Here is a 27763-nt window from a genome sequence, read left to right on the forward strand (position 1 = left end):
GCGTTCTTAGACAGCTAAGAAGGAAGGGAAAGATAGGGGCGCCCACCGCCAGAGCTCTGGGAAACCAGGTCCCTAAGCGGCGGCAGTGTCCTGGGCTAGAGCGCCCTCGCGTTGCTGCTCACCAGCAGCGCGGCTCCTTGGGCGGGTTCGCAGGCTAGGACGGTCTGAACGCCGGCCCCTCAAGGACAGGCCGTGCGACTGAACGGCCCCAGCTAGCTACACTGCCTTGCTCCATGCTCTGCTGTTAGCCGCTAGCCGGAGACCTAAATGCTGGGCCGAGCCTGCCGCTCTACTTGAAGTCCAGCCCGGGAGCCCTCGCCAAAGCCAGTCCGGAGGCGCAGGGCAGGCCATCCCGACACCGCAGCCCGGCCTCTCGGGAGCTTCGGGAGGAGCCAGCCAGAGTCTGGCGCGCTCGCAACCACCCTGGGACAGCCAGACTCTGGAGCATACAGCGCCGGCTCCTAAGTGTGCATTAAAAATCAATTATTTTCTTGAGATTTCCAAAGCCGGGAACTGAGCTATTCCCAACAGGGACAGAGTCAAGCCCAGAACGGTGCTCATTTCCCTAGAATTTTTTTTCTGCTCCGTGAGACCACGAAGTCTCCTTCTCTTAAGTGGTGCTGAACTCGACCTGCACCCCGATACGCTTAGTCTTGTAGGGACCCTAGCTTGACCCAGCCAAAAGAGCTGACGAGAGGGGCTGCACTGCGGTGAGGCTGGCAATGCCAGTGTGAAATTAGGAGAGAAGACAATGAGAGAGAGAGAGAGAGAGAGAGAGAGAGAGAGAGAGAGAGAGAGAGAGAGAGAGAGAGAGAGATTCATTCTTGATTATAAAGAAATTAATCTTGATGCCGAGGATCCCGCATTTGAACAATAAATTTCCTTGTTCTCTGAGGCAGCCACGAAATTCAGAAATCTCCATTCAACGAAATACCTTTCTCACACTTTTGTACATACTCTAGTATTCTATTGCCTTCTCCATATAAACTTGCCTTCTTTTCTTCCTCCTTTGAAGTATCTAAATCCTCTTCACCTAGGCATCCTCCATGATTTCTGCCCACGTGGACAGATCATGAGTCCTTCCACCTATGACTGTGGGAATCTACTCGCTTGGAACAATTTCCAAGTGGGAAAAAAGAACACTTAAGCCTACAAGAGTCTGGATTTAAGGTTCCATCCACAGTAGTCTGTGGACAAGCTAACCACCCACCACCATGCGGCAGGGAAGACTTTCACTTACCGATCTCCTGGTGAGAGTGTTCACAGTTCTCAAGTCCTCAGCAGCCTTCCAACAACGTCGAGCAGAACCTTGGATTGGGGGGTGGGGTAGGGGCACCAAATCGGGAGGGAGGAAGACAAAACATAACACTACGTCATATATTCCGCAGCCCAGAGCCCCTGGGCCTACATTCCCTGGACAAGGTCTTCAAGAACTAAGCGAGGAACAGGGTCAATTTAGGAGTTGTAAACTAAAAGATAGCTTAGTTTTAACTATTGGTGGTCAGGGAAAGAGTTCCGGAATGGTAAGGCAGAACAATTGGGGTGAGAGAAAAGAGGGGAACTGGAAGCAAAAGAAAATCGAAAATGGATTTTCCAGCTATCTGGAAGATCGCTAATACCTTTTAACTCTTACAGTAGGAAGGATTCAGACATATTGTTGTGAAAGAGAATCTAGATGACCACTGCACTTTTTGTAACTCCAGGATCTGGCCTTGAGTAGAAGCATAGTGAGGGGGAAATTTAAAATTCAATGTTTACCTACCCTGCTTCTTAGAAGGGCTGTGCAGATTTTCCTTTGGAGATTTCCATGTGTCTGGTAGAAGCTGGGGACAGGTTATCTGCTGAAGTAGGAATGTACGGGAACCCCGCCCTTTAGGCACAGCTGTACAACCTCAGCAGCCCATCTCGGTCAGCATCAAAACCTGTAATGATCTCCTTCACCCTTTGTTAACCTAATTCTCCAACATGCTTTCAGCCTTAAAAACAACCGACTACATTAGCTACTCACAGAATCAATTCATCAAAATTAAAATTATTTCAATGCATGCAAATTTCCCAATGAGAAAGTAAAAAATACATGTTGTAAAAAAATCAAATTTTTATATGGACGTCTAATATATTTTATGTACCCACCTATTTGGAGTGAAATATGTACCAACTTGAATACATATTATCATCAACGCACTTCCAGATGGATTTTTTTTTCTCTTTTCCCTGCCTGTGATCATAGAAGACTCGGTAAAACTATCTTGACTATAAGGACACTTGCACTGAGCAGTTTTAGATTAACTTAATTTCCAATATTTCAATTAGAGGAAAATATTTGGAAGAAACTCCCCTTCTGTTGCATTTTCCATCATTTCTTTGTGTTTAATGTATTAACAGTTTCATTAACTGTTCATTATGTCAACTCAAGTAAAATACTAAATGTGTAATATTACAATTTTGAGTTTAAAATATTAAGATGTGATCATTTTCTTTTCCAATTTCTCAAAAAGGGCAGTCTCTTGCTTTGTTTTAAGCAATTATAAGTTTAAATAAAAACAATCTTCAAAGAGTTTTAGAAGTGTTTGTCTGGAATGAACTAAATGTAATCTGCAAAAAGTTGGTGACAATATAGAGTAAAACATTGTAACAAGTCTGAAGTAAAATTAAATGTATCAATGCCATGCCAGATTGTCATTTTTTCAAAAAAGGATCTCCTGAGGGAGGGTAAGCCAGATCAAGATTAATGAAATAAAAAAAAAAAAATGTTCACACACTGGGCTTCAGCCTTTACCAAATTGTCTTTCTGTATATGTTCTTGCTTATGCCTAGGGAGCCTAATAAACAAACTTCCAATCACATCCTCTACATTTGTAAATTAGACATGTGATAAAGCACGCTTGTACTCCAATATCTAGCTCCCTGAATACAAAAAGTCAACTTCATTACGGTCTTGAAAGTACAAAAATGTGGCCATTGAAATTATATTTCTCTGTCTTCTAAATAAACATTTTATAAAAATCAAAGTAAGTATAGATAGTTCATGTATGCTGGCCAGAGGGAAAATACTCACAAAAGAAATGTTTCTTCAATTTCTCTTTTAGCTTTACTATGTGAATTCGGCTTTCTTTTCAACTTTTGATACTCAATACTGTATTTCCTCTGTGGTAGTACATACTCATTCCATAAATAAAACTCATAGCAGAAGCAAGCAATAAACCATATTTTTCCCCCAACCTAGATGTAGGCCTTTCTCTGTCTGCCTCATAGCTATGTAATGAAGATTTCCTTTGCCTAAAGCCCACATTCCCTGCCTCCCCCTTACTTTGTGGGGTGTGTGTGTGTGTGTGTGTGTGTGTGTGTGTGTGTGTGTGTGTGTGTGTGTGTGAGAGAGAGAGAGAGAGAGAGAGAGGTTCACTTTTAAAAACTGTTAGATCTTAAGAAACTTATATCTAAGCACAATCTATTCTCACATTAAGAAAACAAAATCTTGTCCTCATAAAGAAGATAATAAACTAGTCTATTTTTGCCTATCTCTCTCTTTTCAGTTTGACTCCAGCTTTTTAAAATTTCTTAAGATCTCTTTCCCCTTCTCCCTTCTTCCTTTCACAACCCAGCCATCCCCATTTCCCAACATCAGCTATTCTGAATTTAAAATCATTTTTAGCCAACCTGCTTCTCCACTAGGTTCACTGCCCCCCTTTCCCTGAGCAACTCTCTAAGTGTTTGCTGATAACATCTTCTGGACAGATTATTTTTCACTGGACCCATTGTAAAAAGTGGCCAGCTTATTGCATTACTGCAGAACACATTTCAGACTATACAAATGTAACAAATGAACAACTTGTCTTCCACAGAATCACCACAGGATCCAATTAATTACTAAACCTTTAACTCAGGTTTTCTAATTATTTTCTGGAATTATAGTAAGTGGCCTGTCTGAAACAATTTGAAAAAGTTTTCACTTTTCATATGTATGCATATATCCATACACTCAATATATCTCATATATATGCATATTGTAATTAAAACAAAAAATCTTACGTGTAAGCAAAAGAAACACATCTATAAATTAAATTATACAAATATATTGAAAAGAAAATCAAACAAATACCTCTGTTGTAAAAATGGAGGTGGAAGATAGGGTTATTTTACTTTGAATAACTAGAATTTTAAGTTGATGTAATTAAAAATATAAATATAAACATCCGTCTATAAATCATTACAACAGGTGATCACTTCAGTAAGCTCTACATTCCAACTCAGCACATCTTTATTAGAATTCTTTCACTGTGGGTAAAAAGCCAGAAAAATAAATGCTGACTTAGAAAGTATAAATACAAATAGTTAAAAAAATGTTTGCAGCATTCATAGCACAAATTGTACCTGAACTGAAGGGATGTATATAATATACATATATAATATATATTATATATCATTCTGTATTGCTATTATTCAATTATATCTAACTATATACAAATATTTATTTATAGCTTGTCAAGTTCTATAAACACATACCTGAAACAATATATATCAAGGACATTCTATCAACTGATTTGAAAATAAGCAAAGAATAAACAGCTATGTATATCTTTTTCAGCTGCATATCTACAAAAGCAAAGATATCGGTTGAAATCCTAGGTTTCATTTAAAACTAGTATTTATTAAGTAGCCTGTTCCTGGTAAAAAAAATTGTTCACAAAGGGAGAAAAAAAAAAAAACCACTATTCTCAGTTTTAGAGTCTCAGCTCAAATTAAAGGAGCAGTTTAAACTCCAGCTTGGCTGAAAAAAAAAAAGCCTTCAAATTTCCTCTAAATCGAATGATAGTTTTCAAATTATCTCTACTTAATAAAAGAGACAAAAATATCAAGATATATATGAATTTAGCCTATTTTTTATTTCTGTGTGTTCATAGTAAACATTTTTGTAAGTGACAAACACGGGCATATGACCACAGTATCACAATCAAGAAATTTTAAGACAACATTAACAATCACTCAAATTGATGCGGCATTTGCGCAACACAGGTTACATATTTGCAAGGTTTACCTATAAGTACAATAGGTATTAACATTTCACTACATTTAGAAAAAATAAAAGTGACCTGTTAGTGACCACATACATCGAAATATACACAACACAAACTGAAGGCAATCCTTAATTTTGTCTCCTTCGGATTCAATTGAATGGGCAGTGTTGCCAAACTAAACAACCTTCCTTTTTCGTTTGTTTGTTTGCTTGTTTTAATACTTAGTATACCAAGTGCATTTGCTAGAATCCAATCTTTGGTCTAAAAGTAAACAAAAGAAAAAAACAGTTCTTTAAAGAAAAGGACAAAACAATAAATGGCCAATATAATTTCTTGGGCACCTTTACTACAAATTCTTAAATACAAATTACAGTTTAACATTTTAAAACTCTCTTCATAATTTAGGTTGTTCTCAAGGCCTGCGTCCACCAGATAGATCCATGATAACTTATAATACTGCACACATGGAAATCTGGCAGCCTTTAGAGATAGACTTGTCAGGTTTGAATGAAATGGCAAAGCAGTCACTATTTAGATACACATTCTACTATAATTTGACGTCCAAACCTTATATTCTACAATGTATTCTCCCACATTGCACCTCGCTGACACTCCACACCGTGTTAGAATAGTAAACAACCCTAAAGACTGAACAAACGTACAGAAATGGGGGGAAGGGCTTAATAAAAAATACCTGGACTTATTTTTTAATTATCATTTACAATGCAAATGTGTGTAAAACGTTCACTTACAGTCTGGTCCCCGGGATGTTAATGTATTAAAGGGTTGGAAGAAGACCCCTGATTTTGATGTGTGAAATAATCAGACAGTCCCCCGGACAGTCCTGTCGTAAAACTTGGCAAAGAGGGTCTTAAAGACTCACAGGGCAGGGTCGAGGGGGCCTGCGGCGACGTAGAGGAGGACGCGGCCCGGGCGCTCATGGACGTGCTGGTCTGCGAAGTCATTGACGGGTGCGGGACGTGGGGGAAAAAGTAACTGGTCTGGCCCGCGAGCAGGTTGACGGAGCAGGGGTTGAGGGAGTAGGTCCCGGAGCAGGGCACCGACAGGCCGCAGGGCACGGAGGCGGCGAGCGCAGCGGCCGTGAGGTGGTGCGTGGCGTACGGGATCTCCCCGTTGACCAGCCGGTCCACGCTCAGCCCGTTGGCGGTGGAGAAGGAGTGGTTGTTGCCCAGCGAGTTTTGAGTCAACACGGAGCTGTAGGGCATGGGGTGGCTGGGATAGGCCGACGTGGTCCCGTTGTAACTCAAAGTGCTGCTGGCGCGAGGGTGGTGCAGGGACAGGAAGGGCGACATGGGCCAGTAGAGGGAGCCGGCGCGGTCCATGAAGGTGAGGCCGGTGGAGGTGAGCCGTGCCCCGCGCTTAAAGGCTAGCTTGGCCCGAGACGTGGTGGAGCGGCGCCGCAGCTTGCCGGTCGTGCCGCCGATGAACACGTCGTCGCTCGACGGGTCGAGCATCCAGTAGTTGCCCTTGCCCGGGTCGTCGTAGTGGCGCGGTACCTTCACGAAGCACTTGTTGAGGGACAGGTTGTGGCGGATGGAGTTCTGCCAGCCCTGCTTGTTCTCGCGGTAGTAAGGGAAGTTCTTCATGATGAACTCGTAGATGCCGTTGAGCGTCAGGCGCTTCTCGGGACTCTGCCTGATGGCCATCATGATGAGCGCGTTGTAGCTGAACGGCGGCTTCTCGTACTTGCCGTTCTTCTTGTCGCCCTCCTTGCCCCCCTCCCCGTCCTTGCCGCCCTCGCCCGCCCCCTTCTTCTCCTCCCCCCCAGCACCCGCGCCCTTCTCCTTCTCGTCCGGCCCGACGGGCGCCAGCTCCGCAGGCCCGCCGCCTGGCTCGCCTTTGGCTCCAAGTGCGTCAGCCTTGGTCCCGTCCAGGGCGGCGGACGGCGGGAGCAGAAGCGGCTGGGGGCCCTTGTCGTCGTCGGCTGCTGGGGCGCCGCGCGCCTGCGGGGGCTGCGGGGCCGGGGGCGGCTGCTGCTGCTGCTGGGGCGGCGGTGGCGGCGGCTGGGGCGCAGGCGGCGGCGGGTGGTGGTGGTGGTGATGATGATGGTGATGCTGGGGGTGGTGGCTGTTGTGGTGACCGTGGCTCGCGTGGTGGTTGTCGTTCTGGACGGCCTCAGGGACCAGGCTGTTGATGCTGAACGAGGACTTGGGAATCATTTTCACCTCTTTCCTATCTCCCATGTCCAGCATCACCCAGGCGTCGGGGGGCGGCGACGGCGGCGGCGCGGGAGCCGAGCAGCAGCGCGGCGGGCGACCGGCGGGTTCGGAGTGGGGAGCGGGGGGAGCGGGCAGCGGCGGCGGCACTGAGCGCTCCGGCAGCAGCGCAGTTGGACCGCAGGCTCCGGCGCTGGCAAGGCATGTAGCAAAAGCTGCAACCACCCCTCAAGAATTAGAGAGAGAGAGAGAGAGAGAGAGAGAGAGAGAGAGAGAGAGAGAGAGAGAGAGAGAGAGAGAGAGCAACCCGTCGCCCGGGGTGCAGCGCCCCGCTCCGTTCCGCGCCCGGCCTCCCCCTCCCCCGCTGCCTCCTCCTCCTCGCGCCGCAGCAGTCACAGCAGCAGCAGCGGCAGCCCGAAGGGGGGGAGAGCCGGGCAGCGGGCGGGCGCGTCCCGGAGCGGCCGCGGCGAGGCTAGGAGACAGCGATCGAGTCGGCTATAGCCACAATTAATTTTCCGAGCTACAGGCGCACACTAGGGCTGTAAAAAAATTTTTGGTTTAACCTTTCCTACTGCTGAACCAATCACTGCCGGCGGCGTGCGGGAGCGTCTGGCTAGCCGTCGACCAATCGGGGGCCCAGGGCCCGCCCACCCCCGCCCCGCCCCGGCCCCGCCCCCCACGCACCGCCCCCTCCGGGTGGCGGGGCCCAGGCCTGGAGCCGCGGGGATCGGCGGGAGCTCGCCCACCCGGCCAGGATTAGCGTGGGGCGTGCGCCCCGGGCCTCGGCCGCTGGACTGTGGCCTCCTCCCTGTATGGGATTATTTTCCTTTGCGCGTCAATATTTATCCTTATTGATTAAAGTTTGTATCCAATTTTTGTCTCTAAGAGAGGGGAGCGCGGCGGAGGGGCGAGCTGTGAGGGTGCGGGAGAGGGCATGAACCCTAAAGACGCGGCGGCCCTGGCAGCGCCCTCGGAACGAATGGGCCAGCGGCCCGGGAGAACCGGGCTTCGGGGGAGCGAGGCCTAGGAGGTGGGACGGGGGCGGCCACGGCCTGGCCGGTACTTACAGCTTCCTGTTGCCCCCGGCGAGCTCGGCAGTGAAGCTGGGCTGAGGGCGGCGAGCGGGGGCGGCTGAGCGGTGGGTGCCTTCTGTGGCAGCCTTCCGCGCGGGCGGAGAGCTGCCCAGGGCGAGCACAGTACCAAACAGTCCCGAAATAAAGCAGGTAACACGTGCGCTCTCCCTCTGTCTCTCTTCACTCCAAGACTGGCGCACACGCGCCGGTGACCCGGTGGCGTTGTCTCCTCGGCGCTCCACCTCCTCTTCAGCTTCTAGGCAGTACTGGAAGCCGGTAGCCGCGATCGATCATCCTGGAAATATTTTCATTTTGCTTGACATTGAAGAAAATATGAGTGGGCGTCTACTTCCGTTTTTTAAAAAATCCTATGTTTGCTCCTTTTTCCCATTTCACAAATACTTATCTCTTTAAAACCTCAATCTTGAAACACCAGTATGTTGAAATCAGCTCTTATTCTTCCTGGATACTGCTGGAATTCTCTGGGGAGCCTGAGGAAGGTGGATTTGACAGTCCCAGTTTCTGGGGTTTGGGGATGGTTTGTTGGGGAGGTTGAAATGAGTGGGTAGCTTGTGATCCAAGGCCTTTAAAAAGATCGCGGCCAGAGCCAGGGCTAAGGCCCAGCATTTCCCAGGGATTGGAATTTAGTGCGCAGCACAGAGATCAGAAACCTTCACCAGCTCGAAGCGCGCCACGTTGTAAAGAGAGACGCAGCCAGAGAGGAGAGGGAGGTGGAGACACACACAGGTCACGAGTATCTTTCCCCTCCTCTTTAAGGTAAAATACTCTAGCCATGCAAGCATTCTTCACTTTGATGAGCTCTTAGCTAAATGATCTGGCAGTCTTGATATTAAAGAAAAGAAGAAAAGAAAAAAAAAAAACAGGGCCTATGTGTGACGTTAAAATCTAGCAGAAAAATGCAATACTCCAAATAATAGGGAGTTATTCCACTGTTCCCACCCCCAACTTTGAAAAGGGGCGAGGGAAGAGGGGAGGGAAGGAGAAACTCTGGAGAGAATAAGTCACAATTAACAGATAGCTAGCGGATTTTAATATATCTATTGGGAATGTTGTAAGGGCTCTTTGATTATTTGTCCCCAAATATCCTTCCAGTGGTTGGATCTATTCCTACATATCTGCTGACTTTAAAATAAGCCATGCATGACGGAAAATTCCAGGGTACTAGAATTTGCAAACCACATCGGTGCCAAAGGTTGATTTCTAAGCTTGGGGTTTCTTACGGAGCCTGGCAAGGTGAAGAGATTTGCCAACCTAGCTAGAGAGATCTGTGAGCCTGAGTTGCCCGGTTCACTTCCCTTTCCACTCTTTTCTCTTCCTCAGGCCCATTTTCCATGGTGGTTCCTCAATGCGCTTGCTTTCCTTCCTCCTCCCCTCTTCCTTCTTCCCCTTTCACTAACCCACCCCTTCTCCCTCCCTCCTTTCCTCTTCCCACCACCTACTCCTCCCCATCCCCCAGCCCCCCTTCTCACCACCGCTTATAATGGCTCACGGGGCTCCCTCTGAGGTGGACGGCCCGGTACGTTTTCGTAGTCGGTCTAGCGTGAAATGATTCGGTGTAACCGGATTCTTGGGAAAGGACAGGTTACGTAAACATTTACTGATGTGGAGTAACTATACTATTTGTACTCTGATATGCAGGAAGGAAAGTGTTGATTAACACAGAAGAAAAAAAAAGCGAAATTAGCTGATTGCATGCTCATAAGTGCAAGCTGTCATTGAACTGCTTTTAAAATAGACACAGCTGGGTGTTTGTGTTGAAAAATTTCTTGTGTTTTTGCTAATACTGAAATAAGCATGATTTTGTATACCAAACATTTTCAGATCATTAAAATTTGTAATCTGTGCTGGTTTTAAACACAAAGAAAAGAAACAGAATCATTTCGATGTAAAATTTGCTGATATTATATTAACTCAATCAGGTCTGTACAAATTGTGCATTGTGTCTCCTAAAATCTGTTTGATCAATTTAATACACAAAGTGCCAAACGTGGGTATTGTTTGTTAACATTGGACATTTTATTCAAATCTGAGCTCAGCAGTGAACTGGAGGAGTGTTCCTTGAATACACCACCAGCTCTGACTGATGAATTTTTAATGTTTTGAGGTGCTTCTTAGGTTAAAGCTAAGTGTGTATTGTTTTGTTACCCTGTGGAAGAAATTAGCAGGCAAAGTAAGCTTTTTTTTTCCCTTCTGTTTACTTTCAAGGAGCAAAAACTGGGTTTGTATAGTGAGAGCTGCAATATTCTGATTTTTGTATGTCAAGGCTTACAGTGGCCTGAAAATTGTTTTGCATGCAAATTAAGTGTGTGCTGTGTTATTTTAAGGTTGCATGAATTCAAGTCTCCCAAAGCAGAATGATTTATAGTAAAATATAGCGCATAGTTTGATATAATATTAAAACTAGTTTCCTGATGCAAAGGTTATTTGCAATTCCCGAAAAGGCAAGTTTGAATCCCTTTAAATAATTTTACTTGTTCTTTATGATGAGATTGGGATGTATATCAGAATGCACACACATATGTATATCAGGCTTGCTCAACAAAACATGTACTGTTTACTCAGAGGCTTATATTTGTATCAGCAATGGTTTCTTTTTAGATCTGCTGCTAGTTGAAGCAGAGCGGGAAGGAGTCCCTGGACAAAGTATTGTGAAGTTGAAAGTCTCTGGATGAGGCTTTGTATATCCTACCAACCAATTTGGGTGCAAATTGGATTTGAAGTCCTGCCCACGTCCACCATGGGCCTCTTCCCTCAGCACATAAAGCCCTGTTTTCAGCCTCCTCCGTCACTGATTACCTTCAGAAGACAGAGGGCAGGCAGCCAGTGGTCTCAGACCGGAAACAAATCCCCCCACCAGTATAAATTTCCCTCCTAATCAATTTAACCTCACACATAAATTTGCAAATGTGTAGTCTTGGAGAAGTAATGAATATAAGAGCATATCAGAGTAAATGTGATCTGTTCCTTTACATAGTGGTGAACTTGTAGGCCTCAGCTCTCATCCACTACCCTCCCACTTCTAAAAGAGGACAAGAATTGTAGAGTGAGCAATTCCAGCGGAAGAGTTGCTAAGGAAATGTAGATTATTCCTTCTTAATTTTTAAATTAATCTCCAAGCCTAAACAGGGTCATTAGAGCGGGGAGCAGTTTATTTTTATTCAGTCTCTGAAGGTGGAAGTTACACTGTCTTCCTTACTGACTTTTTCTTTTTCTTTTCTTTTTTTTTTTTTTTTTTTTTGCTTTGGGCCTTCTTTACTTTTTAGTAACAAGGGTGGGCCATTTTTATCTACCTCCACCTTCCCCTTGGGAGCAGGGACAAACTCTAGCTAAAGTTCTTTTCTTACAAATGCACAGGACGGTTTGTGACCTCTTGACACGTGGGAGTCAGCAGATCCCGTGCTGGGACCTCCAGGTATTTCCAGTGGTTCTGTAACAAATGAAGTCTGCCCTCCCTAGAGCCAACTTGTCTATAATCTCTTCCTAACAGCAGGTAATGGTGCTAACATTTAGTGATTAGAAGTTACTCTTTAGCGTGTTGTATCCTTGTTCTGTGGGTTTTGGTTACAGGTTATACGATTAGGTTTGCGAGAACAGTAGTGAACTAAACTTCCCAGTAAGAGGTCTTCACACCAGGGAAGTGTTACTTTTCCTCAGCAGCCCTGCCTCGTCACTCATTAGGGAGCTGCAGGTTGTCAGAGGCTGCTCTCAGCAGGCTCATGCACGAACCCCTAACGTCATCGAGGGCGCGCATATGTGCATGGAGTGGGTACACACACACACACACACACACACACACACACACACACACACACACACACACACAGCTCTAAAACTAAATTAAGAAGACGATGATTAAGACAAGCGTCTACTAGGCCTGTCATTTCAGCATCCTTCCATCATAACATTGTGGCACTGGCAATTTTGCTTGAGAACCTTGAGGAAAAAAAAAAAACTAAGGGAGAGCCTCATATTTGAGAGTTGAAATGTTTAACTTCTATAAGCTAAGGAACCACTTCAGAAGCTAGACAGTTAAAAGGAGGAGGAGGAAGAGGAGGGAAGTGGTCTTCATGGAAACTCATTGATTTCTCTGGGCACATCTCTTTGACATGGCCATGCATTCCATGTGTACCAAAGCTAGATCCACTGGCACCCCAAAACCCCTGGTATCAACACCCCAAGAGAAACAACATAATGGCATCACCCTGGAGCAAAGAACCCTTGAGTTGCTCTGAACAAGGTCTCCGTAGAATACTCTGATCGTCTGGGAAGACTAGAAAGGTCTGCTGCCCTTTTATGTGTTTTCTGTTACTTGCTAGCAGCTCTGGGACTATTGAGAGTTTAAGAAGTTGAGTCCCTGGTAAGTAAGAAGCTTCAGTTGCAGATCAGATCCAATTGGGAGAAACGGTCTCACACGCCAGCTAGGCAAGCCAGTCCTGAAAGGCCAGTGTCTATATTTTCAGCTAGTTGCCCAAGGAATCAATGCAGTCTACTTTTCCAAGAAGACATGGAATGTTGAGCAGAGAAGAGAGTGGAAGTGTGGTCCCAGAATTGAAAATGGAAGACAAGGGTTGACTTCTTAGTTCGCCCCACCCCATCCCAGTCTTTCTGAAAAGGAAGGAAAGAGACTTACAAAATCCAGCATGTATGACTATGCTGTCTTTTCTGGTTTGTTCATCAGTGCATCTTGAAAGGAAAAGAAAGAAAATTATTTCATAAACACCACACACACACACACACACACACACACACACACACACACACACAGTGAACCAAAAGCTTGCAGGCTGAAAAAGCACAGAACTCCTATGACACAGAGGTCCTAACTGTGCTAATTATGTCATCACTAGTTTTAGTTTTTTCTGAGAATCAGGGAGATGTTCAGTAGGAGCCTGAATTACCTTTGAGAAAAAGTATAGACTTCGCTGAGAGCACAAACATCACATCTCCTATGCTCTGAAGCAACTTTCCAGAAGATCCCAAAAACTCCAATTGTGAGAGAAAACTGGAAGAACAAAAAGTGTGACTCAGTTGCAACTATTAGATGGTCAGTTCAGAAGCAGTCACCTCTTAAGAGGTAAATGCATGTGGAATTCATAGGGTAGTATGTGAGATAAATAAATATAATGACTCCTGCTCACTGAAAGTCTGTAGAGGAATAAGGACAGGGAAAACTATATGCTTGAGGGTACTCCGAGAGCCTCAGCCCCAAAGCCTCCCTTAGTCCAGGAGAGAAAGCAAGCTGTGTACTAATGAAATGTCTGCTTCCTCAACAAAAAATAACCTCTGCAAACAAAACAAAACAAACAAAACCAAACAAGTGAAAATCCAACCAAACAAACACAAAACTACCAGAACAAACTCATGTGTGCAACTCATACCCACCTGCCTTTTCGCTCTCTAGTACTGGTTCTTCTAGGTCCTCCCCCACGCCCCACCCCACCGCCAACCCAAAGCAGAACCTGTGGCACCAGTGTTTGCCAAAGGTCCTGACTGCCCACCCTCTTGGGGCAGCAATGGTTGTGGGGCTGTGGTTCCTGACGACTGAGCTTCTCCGCTGCGGACTGACTTGCTAGTCTGCTTGCCTCTGCTCTCCTCTCCTCCCAGCGCGCTCACCCTGAGCTCCTTTGTAGTCCACGCCTGCCAAGTGCAATCCAGCCGGAGAGAGAGGCCTTGCCTTTAGGTTTCATCTCCAGATCCCTCCTCCCCTTCTGAAAAGGCAACTTTCAGCTTAGATGTCTGGTTTTTGCACATCAGACTGGAAGTATGCACAAACAGATCAATATTTTTGGGCTTTATAGGTCATCTGCCATGGTGAACGAGGAGGGGGAGGGCGGGGGGGGGGGAACAGTTAAAGGTTGTGAGCTTGTATTGACATAGTACACAAGTCTGAGCTGAAATGCCAGTGCGTGGTGCTGAAGTTAATTCGAATATTCAATAACAACTAAGGAGTATTGAACCCAGTGGGGAGAGACAGTTACACACCACTTCTCTTCGGATCTTCCCAAGAAGCTACACAGAGGAAGGAGACACCCGACAGAGCAAGCTAGATACGGCAGGGCACAGGAGCAAGCTACTACGGTCACCGAATGAAAACTAAAACAACTCAATTCCTTTTCAGAATTGATAACAAAGGTGGTGGGATATTTTTTATATTAAACAATTCCTACTGGATTGATTTTGCCAAATTCGGTGTCTCCCTTCCGGCTTAGTGCTAAGAGAGAAGAGAGAAAGCAATATCGGGATAATAGCTCAGCAGCGCAAATGTGGCTCTGAGGGTGTGGGCTACAAACCTTCAAGCCAAGAGGCTCGCTCTCTCTTTCGTTCTCTCTTTCGCGCTCTCTTTCTGTCTTTCTTTTTGTCCCTCTACCTCCTCTCTCTCCTGGCTCTCATCCTCTGTCTCTTTCTCCCTCCCTCCCTTTCCCTTTCGTCCTTCTTTCCCTCTCATTCTCTTCGTCTAGAACGTGAATTTGTTAGATAAGAAAGAGATAAGAAAGAAGAGAAAATGGAAACTCAGAAGAATCGCCCCCCCCCAAGTTTGCCGAGTGCAGAGGCACGCATGGTGTGGTTGGCTGATGGCAGCTGCATGCTCTCTGAGCGCAGAGTCTAGAGAGGCTCATTTTGGTGCTTTCTCAGTTTAAGGCTTCCAGGATCCCTGTAGGGCCAGGCGCTCCGCTCGCTCGTTCAGATTTCTGCCCAAGCGTCCCACCGTTTGGGCTTAGAATAAACACCCCCCAAAGAAAAAAGGCCCCCAATTAAGCTGAGTATATGCTAACCATCTCGCATCAAAAAACTGGGCCTGGAGGTTTGCATAGAGGGAGTTCTAGGTCCAGACCACCAAATAACCCATGAGGGGGAGAATCCGGATATTGAGTAGGTCTGGAATTGTACACAAAACATTATTTTCTAATTAATTAAAGTAATTCTCTTTCTCTATTTATATTCATATACATGCTATTGATTACACGCCCCCATTTGCTTGAAAAAGTGCTCAGAGTATCTTTAGAGCACACTGCTCTTTCTTTGTCCCCTTGAACATTTACAGCTGATCTTGCGGCTGGTTGAGATCAATTAGCACTGGATTTTGCCCCGGGATTGCTCCCCAGGGCGGACAAATGGAGCCAACTGGTCTCCAGAGACTTTATTTGCCCCTGTGTATCCGCCAGGACTCTGTAGGCAGTTCAAAATCCCAAGCCTTAGTTTCACTTGATTTTGTTGTTGTTATTGATAAATATTGGGTCATACACAAGCCACTTGTCAGAGCCTTTGGCTCCATCTCGCAGCGGCAGCTCCTAGCAGGGTGTTTGAGTCCTGTCCTACAAGCTGAAAAAAATTTCCTGGGAAGAGAACTGCACTTTCTCTGCTCTTTCAGTTTCAGAGATGTCTCTATAAGATCATAGCCTGTCCTTCTGCTGTCAGGTTTGTTACTTAATTTGTTCCAATATGTGGACACCGAGTAGATGACTGTGTTCCACCCATTTAAAAATTGTGATGATTGAGAGGGAGTGTTGGTAAGTTGATGCTAGTGCTGTAAGTATACTCGAAGCTTCCCCCAAAGCTCAAATAGTCATTGTAATTGTGGGGAGGTGGAGGATGACTAGATAGGTAGGACACTAGAGGGTTGTGTAATTGGAGTGTTGTATACAGTTTATCTTTCAGCTGTGCTGTGTGTATTTCTCCCCCTTGATACATACTGCATATGAACAGAATCCATGATCGGCTTGCCTTGGCATGTTTGAAGCCCCAGACACCTAACAGTATCATTACAGGAAAGAGACAAAGCCCCAAAGAGTCCATCCAGGCAGGGAGGTGACTGCCTTTGGGGAGAATGGGAGTTTCCTTGGCATTGAACTTGTCAGGGAAGCACAGCCACTGCTGGACTCCCCTGAGTTCAGGTCTTCCCTTGCTGAAGTAGAGGTGTGTGTGTGTGTGTGTGTGTGTGTGTGTGTGTGTGTGTGTGTGTGCGCGCGCGCGCGCGTGTAGCCAACTGATTTCCGACATTTCAAAGAGATTCATTCTATTTCTCAGCGTTACGGAAATGTACGTTGCTGGAGAAGCAGTAAAAACAAGCATAGAACTGCAATTTTCAAGAAAATAGGATCTCCAAATATAAAAATAAAAAAGTAGCAGATAAGATGTATAATTCAATCAAATTACACAAAATTGCTTGAGAATCCAGAACAGTAGCGATCCATTATGCCTCTGTTTTATTAGTGACAAGTACAATTACTCTAAAATAAAGAACACTGGTGAATATATAATTGGCTGTAATCATGTTAGTGTTTGAATAAAAATGACGGGAACATTTAACACTTTGACAACAAAATGTTCAGAAATAACTTATTTATTCAAACAGTTTTTTATTTTCCACCCAGCGAAGGAGAAACACAGTTTGCTTAGGAAAATCAATGACTTTTCCATGCAATAAATAAATACCCCAAAGGGGAAAAACAGCCCCACACCTCTATATTATTACTACTATTATTTTTAACCACCAAGAAGCTTAATCCTATTTGAAGTCAACACTTCAGATAGTGGTTGTTTGGTACTAAAGTCCGCCACCTAGAGGAACAGCTGTATAATGCAATGCCAACCCCTTTACCCCCGCGGTGACCCGGAGAATCAGTTAATATTCTTTGCAAATTGCAGTCCAACCTAACTCCCTCACTCCACCCCCTCATATCCCCTTCCGCCCTGAAACATCGTCACAATATTTTCTTAGTAATTGTTATGCGCAATTGACAAAAACACCGACTTTCTCCGTTAGTGCAGATCTCCCGGGAAAGTGCCTGGGATTGCATTGGGGAAGCGGTCCGGGCTAGGAAGGTTCAAGAGAGACAATTCACTTTCACCTGGGGTTCATTTAGAGCAGTCTGCTTTCTGGTCCCTTAAAGGAGCAGCTAAAGAGAGAATCATCGTATTCCGGCTTTCTCTGGTTTTGCATAGAGAAAGCAATCAGGTCCGCAGTCCTACTCTTCCCGCAACACCCTGCTCCGCCAGCAAACAAAATCTGGTCCCCTCCTTTTTACCGAATTAGTCCAGTAAGTTTTATCGACCCAGCTAGGCTACTGGGAATACACATAATGCAGATTTTTGTTTGGTTGTGTCCCTCGGAGCCAGACCCACGCAAGAGGCAAATCTAGATATTTGCACAGTCCTGGAGTGTCAAGAATTGCCTGCAGTTTGCAGACGAATTTGGGGCTCGACTCAGCAGGACCTTTCGCCTTTAAGTCTGGTTGGATCTCCTGGACCTTGGGGGTGGGGGGAGCCACACTTCTTCTCACCCACTTTAATTTAAGCTTTGGGCAGGGATACTCCATCTGAGGGTGGTGGCGGCTAGAAGAAGAATGTCCGAACGTGCGCTGCATTTTCCCTTAGAGGACGTTGCTGTCACCGCCGCCTTTATGGTGATCCAGGCCAGACAATCAGCCTTCCCCATCTCACTCCAAAGTTTTATTTTATCTGCCCGAAGTTGCCTAGAAAAGTGTTTAAGCTAGCAGGATGAGAAAGGAGCAGGATAATTGAATTCATTAAAAAAAAAAAAGTGTGGCAAACACCGGAACTTCAGCTGAGCTTTCTCTCTTCTGTGCCCCCAGCTGCTGCTTTCCTCCTCTTACTATTCTTCCTTAGGTTTCTCACCTTGCATTCCCCTTTCCTCCTACTCTCTCTTTTCTAGCCTATACCTTTCAACATTTCTTCAAGAATAAGATGGAGAAACGGAATGGAGGTGATGAAGAGAAAGGCCCTTTCCCCCCATTCTTTCTCCCTCCTAGTCTCAGATGCGCCACGCGGGATACCTCTGGGAGACTATTCTTCCTCTTCTTCTCAATAGCAGCTCAAATGGGAACCAGGAAACTATTTTCATGGTTTATGTACAAATTATTTTAAGGTAGTTAAATATATTTTAAAAGTCACTAAATCTAAGTTAATGTGACCCGTGGTTTGAGAGTTCTAAACCCACTCTACTCCACAGCCCCAAGAACTCAAGGTCTCAGGGTTTTTTTTTTTTTTTTTGTTTATGCAAAACTAGCTCTTCCACTCTCCTCTCCCAGGTCTATCATCCCTCTCCTGCATTATATTAACAGCGTGCTAGCCTTCCTCTACGTGTGTAGGCTGCTAATGCGAACCACTTAATGCGACAGAAATGCTCATCTGTGGAGATTTTCCCAAGGCTAGTTGCAATGTTGGCTTTTTTTTTTTCTTTTCTTTTCTTTTCAGGGCATGATCACCACTCCCCCTTCTCTTCTTTTCTTAAGAAGGATTCTGGAAAGGGGGTACAAAACTCTTATTGAGTATGTGAATCTTTCTCCTTTTCCTGCTGCTTCTCAGTTATCCTGGAGTAAACTGGACGTTTTGGTTCTCTCTAGAAAGCAGGAGTATCCAAAGGCTAGCTCTTGGTTGCCTCTAACAGTAAACCAGACTTAATCTTTTCTCCAGTCCCACATTTCCTTTCTCCTCATTGAAGTTTGTCCTGGGAAATCAGGTTGGTCCTCACTGAATCTCTAGAGTGTTCTTCACTCCAGTCCTCTAAAGAAAAATGCCACAAGAAATTGCCATAGAGGTGCTCTATGCTTTGCATGGTCTCATGTGTAGGGTATATTTCTCTACTTGGAAGAACTTTTAGGGACTACTTTTGGGGGCTTGTAGGTATCCCTTTACAAGAAGGATACAAACCCGAGAGAGATCACCTCATTAAACTTTCTTTCATATAATTCTGCCCCAAAAGTCATAAGTCTACATGATTCATGCATCCAGTTTCCAAGGAGATCATCAGCGAAAAGCCAAGTAAAATTAGATGTGTAATAAATGTTATACAGTGGGTTTAGGGATGGTTTGTGATTCACAGATGAAATGTTCCTGCCACTTAAAACTTGGTGACATGCAGAGTCAAGAACTTTTCCATTCTGGCTTTACCATTCTTTCTCTTGGGAACTTATGTCACCTTTGGAGTGCTTTTTTTTCAACAAAAAATTCCTGTAGTTGTTAATATACAAGGTTCCAGGTATCTTCTGCTTGTACAAACTCCCAAAAATGACACCCCAAATCACTCACAAACCACAGTTCAAAAAAAAAAAAAAAAAAAAAGTGGAAATGAAATCTCATTCAAATAGCAGCAGTGCCATCTAGTGACCATGAGATGAATAGTACTGATGAAAGTGAGCGTTGGCTATTTTAAGATTTCTGAGGCACAGTGGGCTTTTCTAATACAGTTTGATTGTCTTACAAAGAGAACTCTGTAATATCAAAATTTATAGCATGAACACATAAACTAAACTATGTATAAATTAAACTATGTTTTCTATGTCAGTTTTTCATCCAAGGTAGTTTTGTGGTATTAAATTAATTTTACAAATTATCAGCAAGAATTGATAACGAGAGTTATAATCATATAAATAATTAAAATGGAAACAAGCAGACACTTTGGCATTTCTTCTGAGGCACTGGGTACTCATTTGAGGCTACTCTCTAGTTTGTATCAGGAACTAACGATTTTCTATCGTTTTTTAAATAACCACATCTGTGCTTTCTCTATGTTACCATTGCTCAAAATGTTTTGAAATTCAATGTAACAGAATTCGTATGCTTGGACAGACTCCACTTTTTCTTTTTGTAGAGAAGATTATAAATGGACTCTGTGGGCACAGGTGCAGTCTTAGCAATGGCAGACTAGAGAGTCCAAGAATTTTCAGAATAACAACTTTAGCATTTGCTTGGCATTTAGCACTTTGGACTGAGGTAGTAGAAGAATTCATCTCATTCCTGTGACTTTGTATGCTGGCCATATGTGTGGGTGTGGTTTGTGCATGTACTTGCTGAAGTGTGTTTTTAATTTCCCATCAGCAAAACAGCTGAGGGCCCTTGGGATACAAGGACCCAGGTTTTAGGGTTACAACTTTTGTTCATCGCGTTTTACTTTTACTAATACTTCTCTTGATTTCCCAGTGCATTGTGGCCACAAGCTGGCACATGAACCAAGCTGACAGTCAGAAATAAGAAAACTGGAACACTTGGCAGTATCTGGTTGAACTTGAGCTAGTCCCAGTGCTTTTCCTTACCTTCGTTTCTTTATACCCAAAAATGAAAAGGATGAACCTTTTTACTGTTTTGTGGAGCTCAGAAGATCTATGAATCTGTAAACCAAGAATTCTCCTTGCAAGATACTCTTCTGGAGAAAGCACTGTTACTTGCAACCCCTCTTTCCCTGAGACAGGAACTGATTCAGTATCAGTTCTGAATTGATAACAGACAGTTTACCAGTAATACGAATTGATAAGCCTGTCTTTTCCTTTTGATATTTATCATAATCTCCTCTTATCTATTTTGTTTTTGTTTTTAATAGAAAACAAAACAGCAAAACCAGAAAAAAAAACCTTCTACTTTTTCAATCAGCATTTCACTAACTCATTGGCATGCACTCCACTCCGTCTTCCTGTCCAGCCAGAAAAATCATGTGAGAATGTGATTAGACTGAACATACATCCATAAAGCCGAGGCAGCTGTATTTGAGGTCTTCTGATGTGTTCCCATATCCTCATTGTAATTATAAATTAATATGAATGGTTTAGGTACCAGAGCCAAAGTAGTCTGACTACAAACAGCCTACATGTCTACTGGCCTCTGTGGCACTTTGAATAAATTCCTTCAGGAGCTGACAGCAAAGGTTTTCCAGCTTTCATCCGACAAGGAATGTTATTGCACAGATTTAACAAGGAGAAGACTGTTTATAGAAGGCACACATCACTTGGAATGTACATATGCTCAGTCTCACGAAGGCTGTAAACACACACACACACACACACACACACACACACACACACACACACACACACACACACACACACACACAGAGTACCATTGCCACCTGCCCAGAGTTTATAGAAGGTACACGGTTCATTTTGAGGAACAGTTGGAGTCTTTCAAAGGTTTCTTTCTCAGGTGCCATTCTGTTCCTCCAATATGTTTCTGTCCCTTTAGCCCTTGGAATGACAACTAAGATGCCTTATGTCCTTGTGCTTGTGAAGTGTGAGGGTCTCTTAGCCCTGTATCCTGGGACAGGAAGTGTTTCAGATTTTAGGAATATTTATGTAGACGTTGCTGGTTGAAGATCCCTAATCTGAAAAAACTTAAATCCCAAATGCTCCCATATCCAAAACCTTTAAAATGGCATCTAGACATTGGATTTATGAGCATTTCAGATTTAGAATTTTTTGGTTCAGAAATATTGAGACTGTGTAAGATTAATAAGGCATGTTTTCTCCTGTGAATTTTCTAAGAAAACTGACCAAGGGGCTGAACATCTTACATAAGGCCATTCAGCTTGCAAGACAGAGAAAAGGACACTATATCCTGGCCTTGGAGTCAATAACTATTGCCTGCACTTCCCTGTCTTAGGCTTGGAGTCAGTACTTCCAGAAGTAGAAGTATTTCACAGTACAAAGTACTTTCTGATGTGCCCCACACTAGGATTCTACCACATATACTTTGAAGTGTTGAGACTCCTTGCAATGTGATAGACTGACTTTGTGCTATGGTTTTCCCTCTTTATTCATTTTTTAATTTTTTTCGAGATTATAATATAATCACATCATTTCCCCTTTCCTCCTTTCCACACTCACTAACTTTGATTTCTTTCCTTTTCACTGTTGTTGTGTGTATTCCTAATACATAGATACAACCAGCACAGTCTGTATATATTAATGACAATGTTATTTCCACAGGAAACATCACTGTTGCAGAAAGATTGTCTACTCAAGATCTTTGGTAGTCATCCTGGGAGGCAAAACTTTGGACATGAAAAGAATCTAAGATGCCATTCAAATCAGCAGTTCTGGAGAGAGATGACTGAGTCAATTCATTGTGGGAACTAAGCTGAATAGAGTCCAGAACATCCTCAGTTTCCTGGCATTGTGTCTTGTCTTTCTCTGTGGATATTTAGTGTCCTTTATTAATGTATTTTGTTACTCTGTTCTTGCTGGCATAACTGTAGACTTGTTTTATTTTTTTATACAAATTCAGATCTTACAAAAAGCTGCATCTTTAGCTTCATGCGATGGCAGAGTTTCAATAGCTTAGATTCATTTTCTCCCAAATGGCTTTCTGCTGCCCTCAACTGGTAGTCAGACATCAGTGCAGTACATCTCTGCATTTATGCTAACCCCCAACATTGTTTGACTCCAGAGGAGATGTAGAAAGATTATTAACCACATTACGGATGATTTTATTGCAGGAAAAAGATGGAACCAAGACCTTTAAGGGTGTCCATCTATTATTCTCTATTTCCTCATTTCCTACATGTTTTCTTGTGATACATGAAGTATTTGGCCTTTTCTTCTTTCAAGTTTGTGTGGCAGAGTACTTGGAAGGGCTGCTTAATTATCAAGTTAAGATGCATTTCAGCTGGTGTAATACCTAGCAGATATTTCTGTAATTACTCATAAGTGATGTTAAGTATTTTATCTCTAATGTTATAAAGAGACAGAGAATTATATAAGGACCATAAATAGTAAGTGTTCTCTTTGTTTTGACAAATTTATATTGGGCATATGCTGTATGTCAGACAGCGTTATCAGTACTGAGAATATAGTATTGGTTACAGGACACAGAAAACCCATATGCTTTCATTTCTTCATTTTCAGTTTTTTTAAGCATTACATGGGGCATAGCATACTACATAATGTACCACATAATCTTCTAAAAGAAACAGGTGATCATTAGTAAAAAAAAAATTATCATCCTCTGTGAAAATGATGTCTTAAAATATATTCTCCAAGTCCATGGACAGATAGTAAGCACTGAATCCAGAGATGTATCTCTCTCTTCCCATCAAGTCCAATGATATTGTCAGCCCTACTCTGTATTTTAATTACTGAACTTATCGATAGATATATGCAGGGGCCATTCTTGGAACGAACAAGCATGTACCCATGATACAAAGTCTGGAGAGAATCTTTTCTAAAAGATTTATTTATTTATTTATTTTATGTATGAGTACACTGTTGCTGTCTTCAGACACACCAGAAGAGGGCCCAGGATCCCATTACAGATAGTTGTGATCCACCATATGGTTGCTGGGAATTGAACTCGGGACCTGGAAGAATAATTAATGCTCTTAACTGCTGAGCCATCTCTCCAGACCTCTGGAGAGAATCTTTAACTCCATTTAGGTAGGGTTACATAAAATAAACCCTACAGGAATGCAAACATGTATTGTCACTATGGAAATGGATGTGACAATTCTTCAGAAAGATGGGATGTATACCAAAATACAGCTATACCACTCTGGGCCATATACTCAAAGGACCCGTCATCCTACCACAGGGACACTTACTCAACCAAGTTCATTGCTGTTGAATTTATAATAACCAGGAACTGGAAATAACCTATAGGTCCTATATTGAAGTTTTACTCTGCCAGTTCATGAAATTTGCAGGAAAATGAATGGAAATAGAAAAGTTCATCCCAAGTTAGGTAACACAGAAAGACAAATATGAAACATATTTGCTTGTAAGCGCACATTAGACATTAAGTAAATGATAACAAAGCTACAACCTGCAGAGGCAAACAAGCTAGGAATAGGGGAAGGAACTGGTAACAGAGTACACGTGGATCTCCCTGGGAGAGGGAAATAGAACAGATTTTATGGGCGAACAGTGGGTGGGGCAATCTTGAATGTGTTACTTGATGTGGCAATTTCCAGCCTGAAAGTGGGTGGCACTGTTGCAGTGGGGTTGGAGCCTGAAGAGTAGGGAAGAGAGCTGATAAGAAGGTTCACCTTTTCTCCCTGTTTTTTTGACTGTGGATATAATGTAATTGTTTCAAATTCTTGATGTCCTGATTTCCCCAGGATCACCAACTATAACCTGGAATTGGGAAGGAAAACAGATTTCTCACATAGGTTGTTTTTATCGGATTATTTTTTATCAAGGCAACAGAAGCAACACTAGGAAGGTGATGTAGCTGTCTTTCAGCAGGCGGACATGACATATCTTTCTATGCGATATGAGTCTAAGTATCAGGCAAACTTTTCATATGACATGGCCTAGGAATTTGTCAGTAAAAAACTTTATTATTATATTTAATTTACTTTTATAGGTAGTTTGGTTACATGTATGTCTATGCACCACCTGTGTACATACTTAGTGCCCGGGGAGGCCAGAGGAGGGTTCCTGATACACTTGCACTGGAATAACAGAAGATTGTCAGCCACTATGTGGCTGATAGGAATCAAACTCAGGTACTGTGGAAGAGCAGTCAGTGTTTTTAACCTCTGGGCATCTCTCTAGCTTTAGAAATATATATTCTTGCTGACAAGCCAGTTAAAATAGCTTTCATTTTTGTTGACTTCAGACTTCGATTATTTATTTACTTATTTTATGAAAGAAGTATATATACAGCTTATGAGTTCAAGGAGTTAGACTTCATGATAGCAACTCTTACAACTGATAAACACCTTTAGCCAACCGGCTGGATACAAAATTAACTCAAAGAAATCAGTAGCCCTCCTTTATACAAACAATAAACAGGCTGAGAACATAATTAGGGACACAACACTCTTTACAATACCCATAAATAGTATAAAATATCTTGGTATAACTCCAACCAAGGAAGTGGAAGATCTGTACCTGAAGAAAGAAAATGAAGAAGATATTGTAAGACAGAAACATCTCCATGCTCATGAATCCGTAGGATTAACATATAAAAATGATCACCTAAATAAAAGCAACCTACAGATTTAATACAATTCCCACCAAAATTACAACACAACTTTTTACAGTTGTTGAAAAAGCAATTCCCCACTTCATATGGAAAAACAAAAACAAAACAAAACTGTAGAGAGCTGCCTCAAAGATGGCGCTGGTTTCCGCCTTCCACCCTCCCAATGGTGAGCGCTCCTTGCAGTAAACAAGTTCTTATTTGGCTGTCTGCCTGGCCTGCTAGCTTCTGCATAGTGACAGCCTATCTACATGACCCACTAGGACTGGCCAGTGCTAGCTATTTAAGTGTGGTGCAGGGCGTTCCCCGGGGAGAGAGAGTCAGAAGAGACAGAAGTCAGAAGATTGTATCAAGGTTCCTGAGTAAAACTGCTTGAAGATCTCCTGTGGTCGCGTCTTCCTTGCTGGTCGAGGTTGGGCGCGGCACAAAACAAAACTAAACAAAACAAAGCAAAACAAAACAACAACAACATCAAAACAGGATAACTTAAACAGTCCTGAAAGATTAAAAACTTCGGGGTTGGGGATTTAGCTCAGTGGTAGAGTGCTTGCCTAGCAAGCGCAAGGCCCTGGGTTCAGTCCCCAGCTCCGGAAAAAAAGAAAAAAAAAAAGAGAAAAAAAGATTAAAAACTTCATGAGGAATAACAATCCCTGATCTTAAGCTGTATTACACGGTAATAGTAATGAAAATTTCATGGTATTGGTATAGAAAGAGACAGGTTTATCATTGGAATAGAATTGAAGATCCTGAAATAAACTCAGACTCCTAAGGATGCTTGAGTTTTGACAAAGAAGCCAAAACTATACAATGGAAAAAACAAAGTATTTTCAACAAATGTTGCTGATCTCACTGCATGTAGAAGAATGCAAATAGATCTATATTTGACATCCTGCACAAAACTCAAGTCCAAGTGAATCAAAGACCTCAACATAAAACTGGATATGCTAAATCTAGTTTAACAGAAATTGGGGAATAGCCTTGAACACATTGGTACAGGAGACAGCTTCCTAAATAGAACTCCAGTGGCTTCAGGATCTAAGATCAACAGTTAATAAATGGAACCTCATGAAACTGAAAAGCTTCAGTACGGCAAAGGACACAGACATTAGGACAAAACAGCAGCTACAGATTGGGAAAAGACCTTTGACAACCCTACATCTGACAGAGGACTAGTATCCAAAATATATAAGGAACCTAAGAACTTAGACATCAGAGAATCAAAAAATCCAAGGGTAAATGGGGTACAGAGCTAAACAAAGTGTTCTGAACAGAATAATCTCTAATGGCCAAGAAGCATTTAAAGAAATGTCCAACATCCTTAGTCATCAGGGAAATGCAAATCAAAATAATCTTGGGATTCCTTCTCACAGGCATCAGAATTGCTAAGATCAAAATCTCAAGTGACAGCACATGCTGGTAAGGATGTGGAGAAAGAGGAACACTTCTCTCCATTGCTGGTGGAATTGTAAACTTATACAATCACTCTGGAAACTAATCTGGTGTTTTTTCACAAAAGTAGAAATAGTTCTACCTGAAGACCCAGCTTTATTGCTCTTAGTCATATACCCAAAAGATGATCTACCATACCACAAGGAAATGTGTTTCACTATGTTTATAGTAGCTTTATTTGTAATAGCTAGAAACTGGAAACAACCCAGATGTCCTTCCCTCAAAGAATGGATACAGAAAATGTGGTTTATTACATAATAGAATGCTATTTAGCTATTAAAACAAGGATATCATGAATTTTGCAGGCAAATAAATTGAACTAGGGAATACCTTAGTAAGCTATCCCAGACTCAAAAGGGCATGCACAGTATATACTCATTTATACATGGATGTTAGCTATAAACTACAGGATACCCATGTATAAAGTACACTTCACAGGCCTAAAGAAGTTAAACAATATGGAAGACCAAAGCAAGGATGCTTGAATCTCACTTAGAAGGAGGAATAAAATTTCTATAGGAGACACATAGAGGGAGACAATGGGTGTGAGAGTGGATGGGGAGGGAAACTGGAAGGTCAAGAACAGGTGTGATGAGAGATAGAAGAGAGGGCCAGGAGAATGAATGGAAATCTGCAGCTGGCAGGGGTGGGGTTCCCAGAGACCTTGAATCGGGAAGTATTCTGTAAGTCAGTGTGAGTCTGAGAGGAATGGCAGTGTGGATATGTAACTTAAAGGGGCCATTTCCTGTAGCCAGGCAGGCCAAAAGTAAAACCAAAAACTAGCAGGGCAAACTCTTTTAAGCTCTGCATACCCATATCTAATATGCCAAAGCACTCTAAATGTCCAACTCCTTTCAGCATTGTTGACTGTAACACACGTCCTTTTTCTTGGGCTGATTCTACTCCCTGTTAGCAACTTTCCTTAGCAGGTACCCATGACTGGCATTTCCAACACTTGGGGTCTCCAAGGCAATCCATGCTCTTTACAGCTGCATCCAATGGCATCTCTAGGCCTTCATGCAGGGACACTCAAGGCATGTGCCCAACCTCAGAGGCTTTCTGTAGTCATGCAGGATGCCCTTTCCTTGTATCTTTCACTATAAAGCTAAAACCATGTGGTCAAATGTGCCACGTTCTGTTGTTTGATGTTTCTTCCTTCCTTCCTTCCTTCCTTCCTTCCTTCCTTCCTTCCTTCCTTCCTTCCTTCCCTCCCTCCCTCCCTCCCTCTCTCTCTCTCTTTCTTTCTTTTATTGTTTAAAGAAACATTGTTATTTAAACGTTGTTTAAAGACACTCCAGCATACTCCAGCACACTCCAG

At 43.2% G+C, this 27763-nt stretch overlaps 1 protein-coding gene and 1 long non-coding RNA gene across 2 annotated transcripts; both read right to left on the bottom strand.

The window, feature by feature from the left end:
* Positions 1-4860: 4860 nt before the first annotated feature.
* Positions 4861-8401, bottom strand: Foxg1 (forkhead box G1). The gene is made up of 2 exons (XM_032907705.1): positions 8260-8401; positions 4861-7407 (listed from the first exon to the last, which is right to left on the bottom strand). Exon 2 carries the CDS (start codon positions 7226-7228, stop codon positions 5786-5788), a length of 1443 nt encoding a protein of 480 aa, XP_032763596.1. The 5' UTR covers positions 7229-7407; positions 8260-8401; the 3' UTR covers positions 4861-5785.
* A 22-nt stretch (positions 8402-8423) lies between these two features.
* LOC116905028 lies at positions 8424-14062 on the bottom strand. Its single transcript, XR_004388480.1, has 4 exons — positions 13900-14062; positions 12917-12969; positions 9756-9852; positions 8424-8560 (listed from the first exon to the last, which is right to left on the bottom strand). It is a non-coding gene; the product is annotated as an uncharacterized LOC116905028 (long non-coding RNA).
* Positions 14063-27763: the final 13701 nt, after the last annotated feature.

This window comes from Rattus rattus, chromosome 7, assembly GCF_011064425.1.
Source record: "Rattus rattus isolate New Zealand chromosome 7, Rrattus_CSIRO_v1, whole genome shotgun sequence".
Lineage (NCBI taxonomy): Eukaryota > Metazoa > Chordata > Mammalia > Rodentia > Muridae > Rattus > Rattus rattus.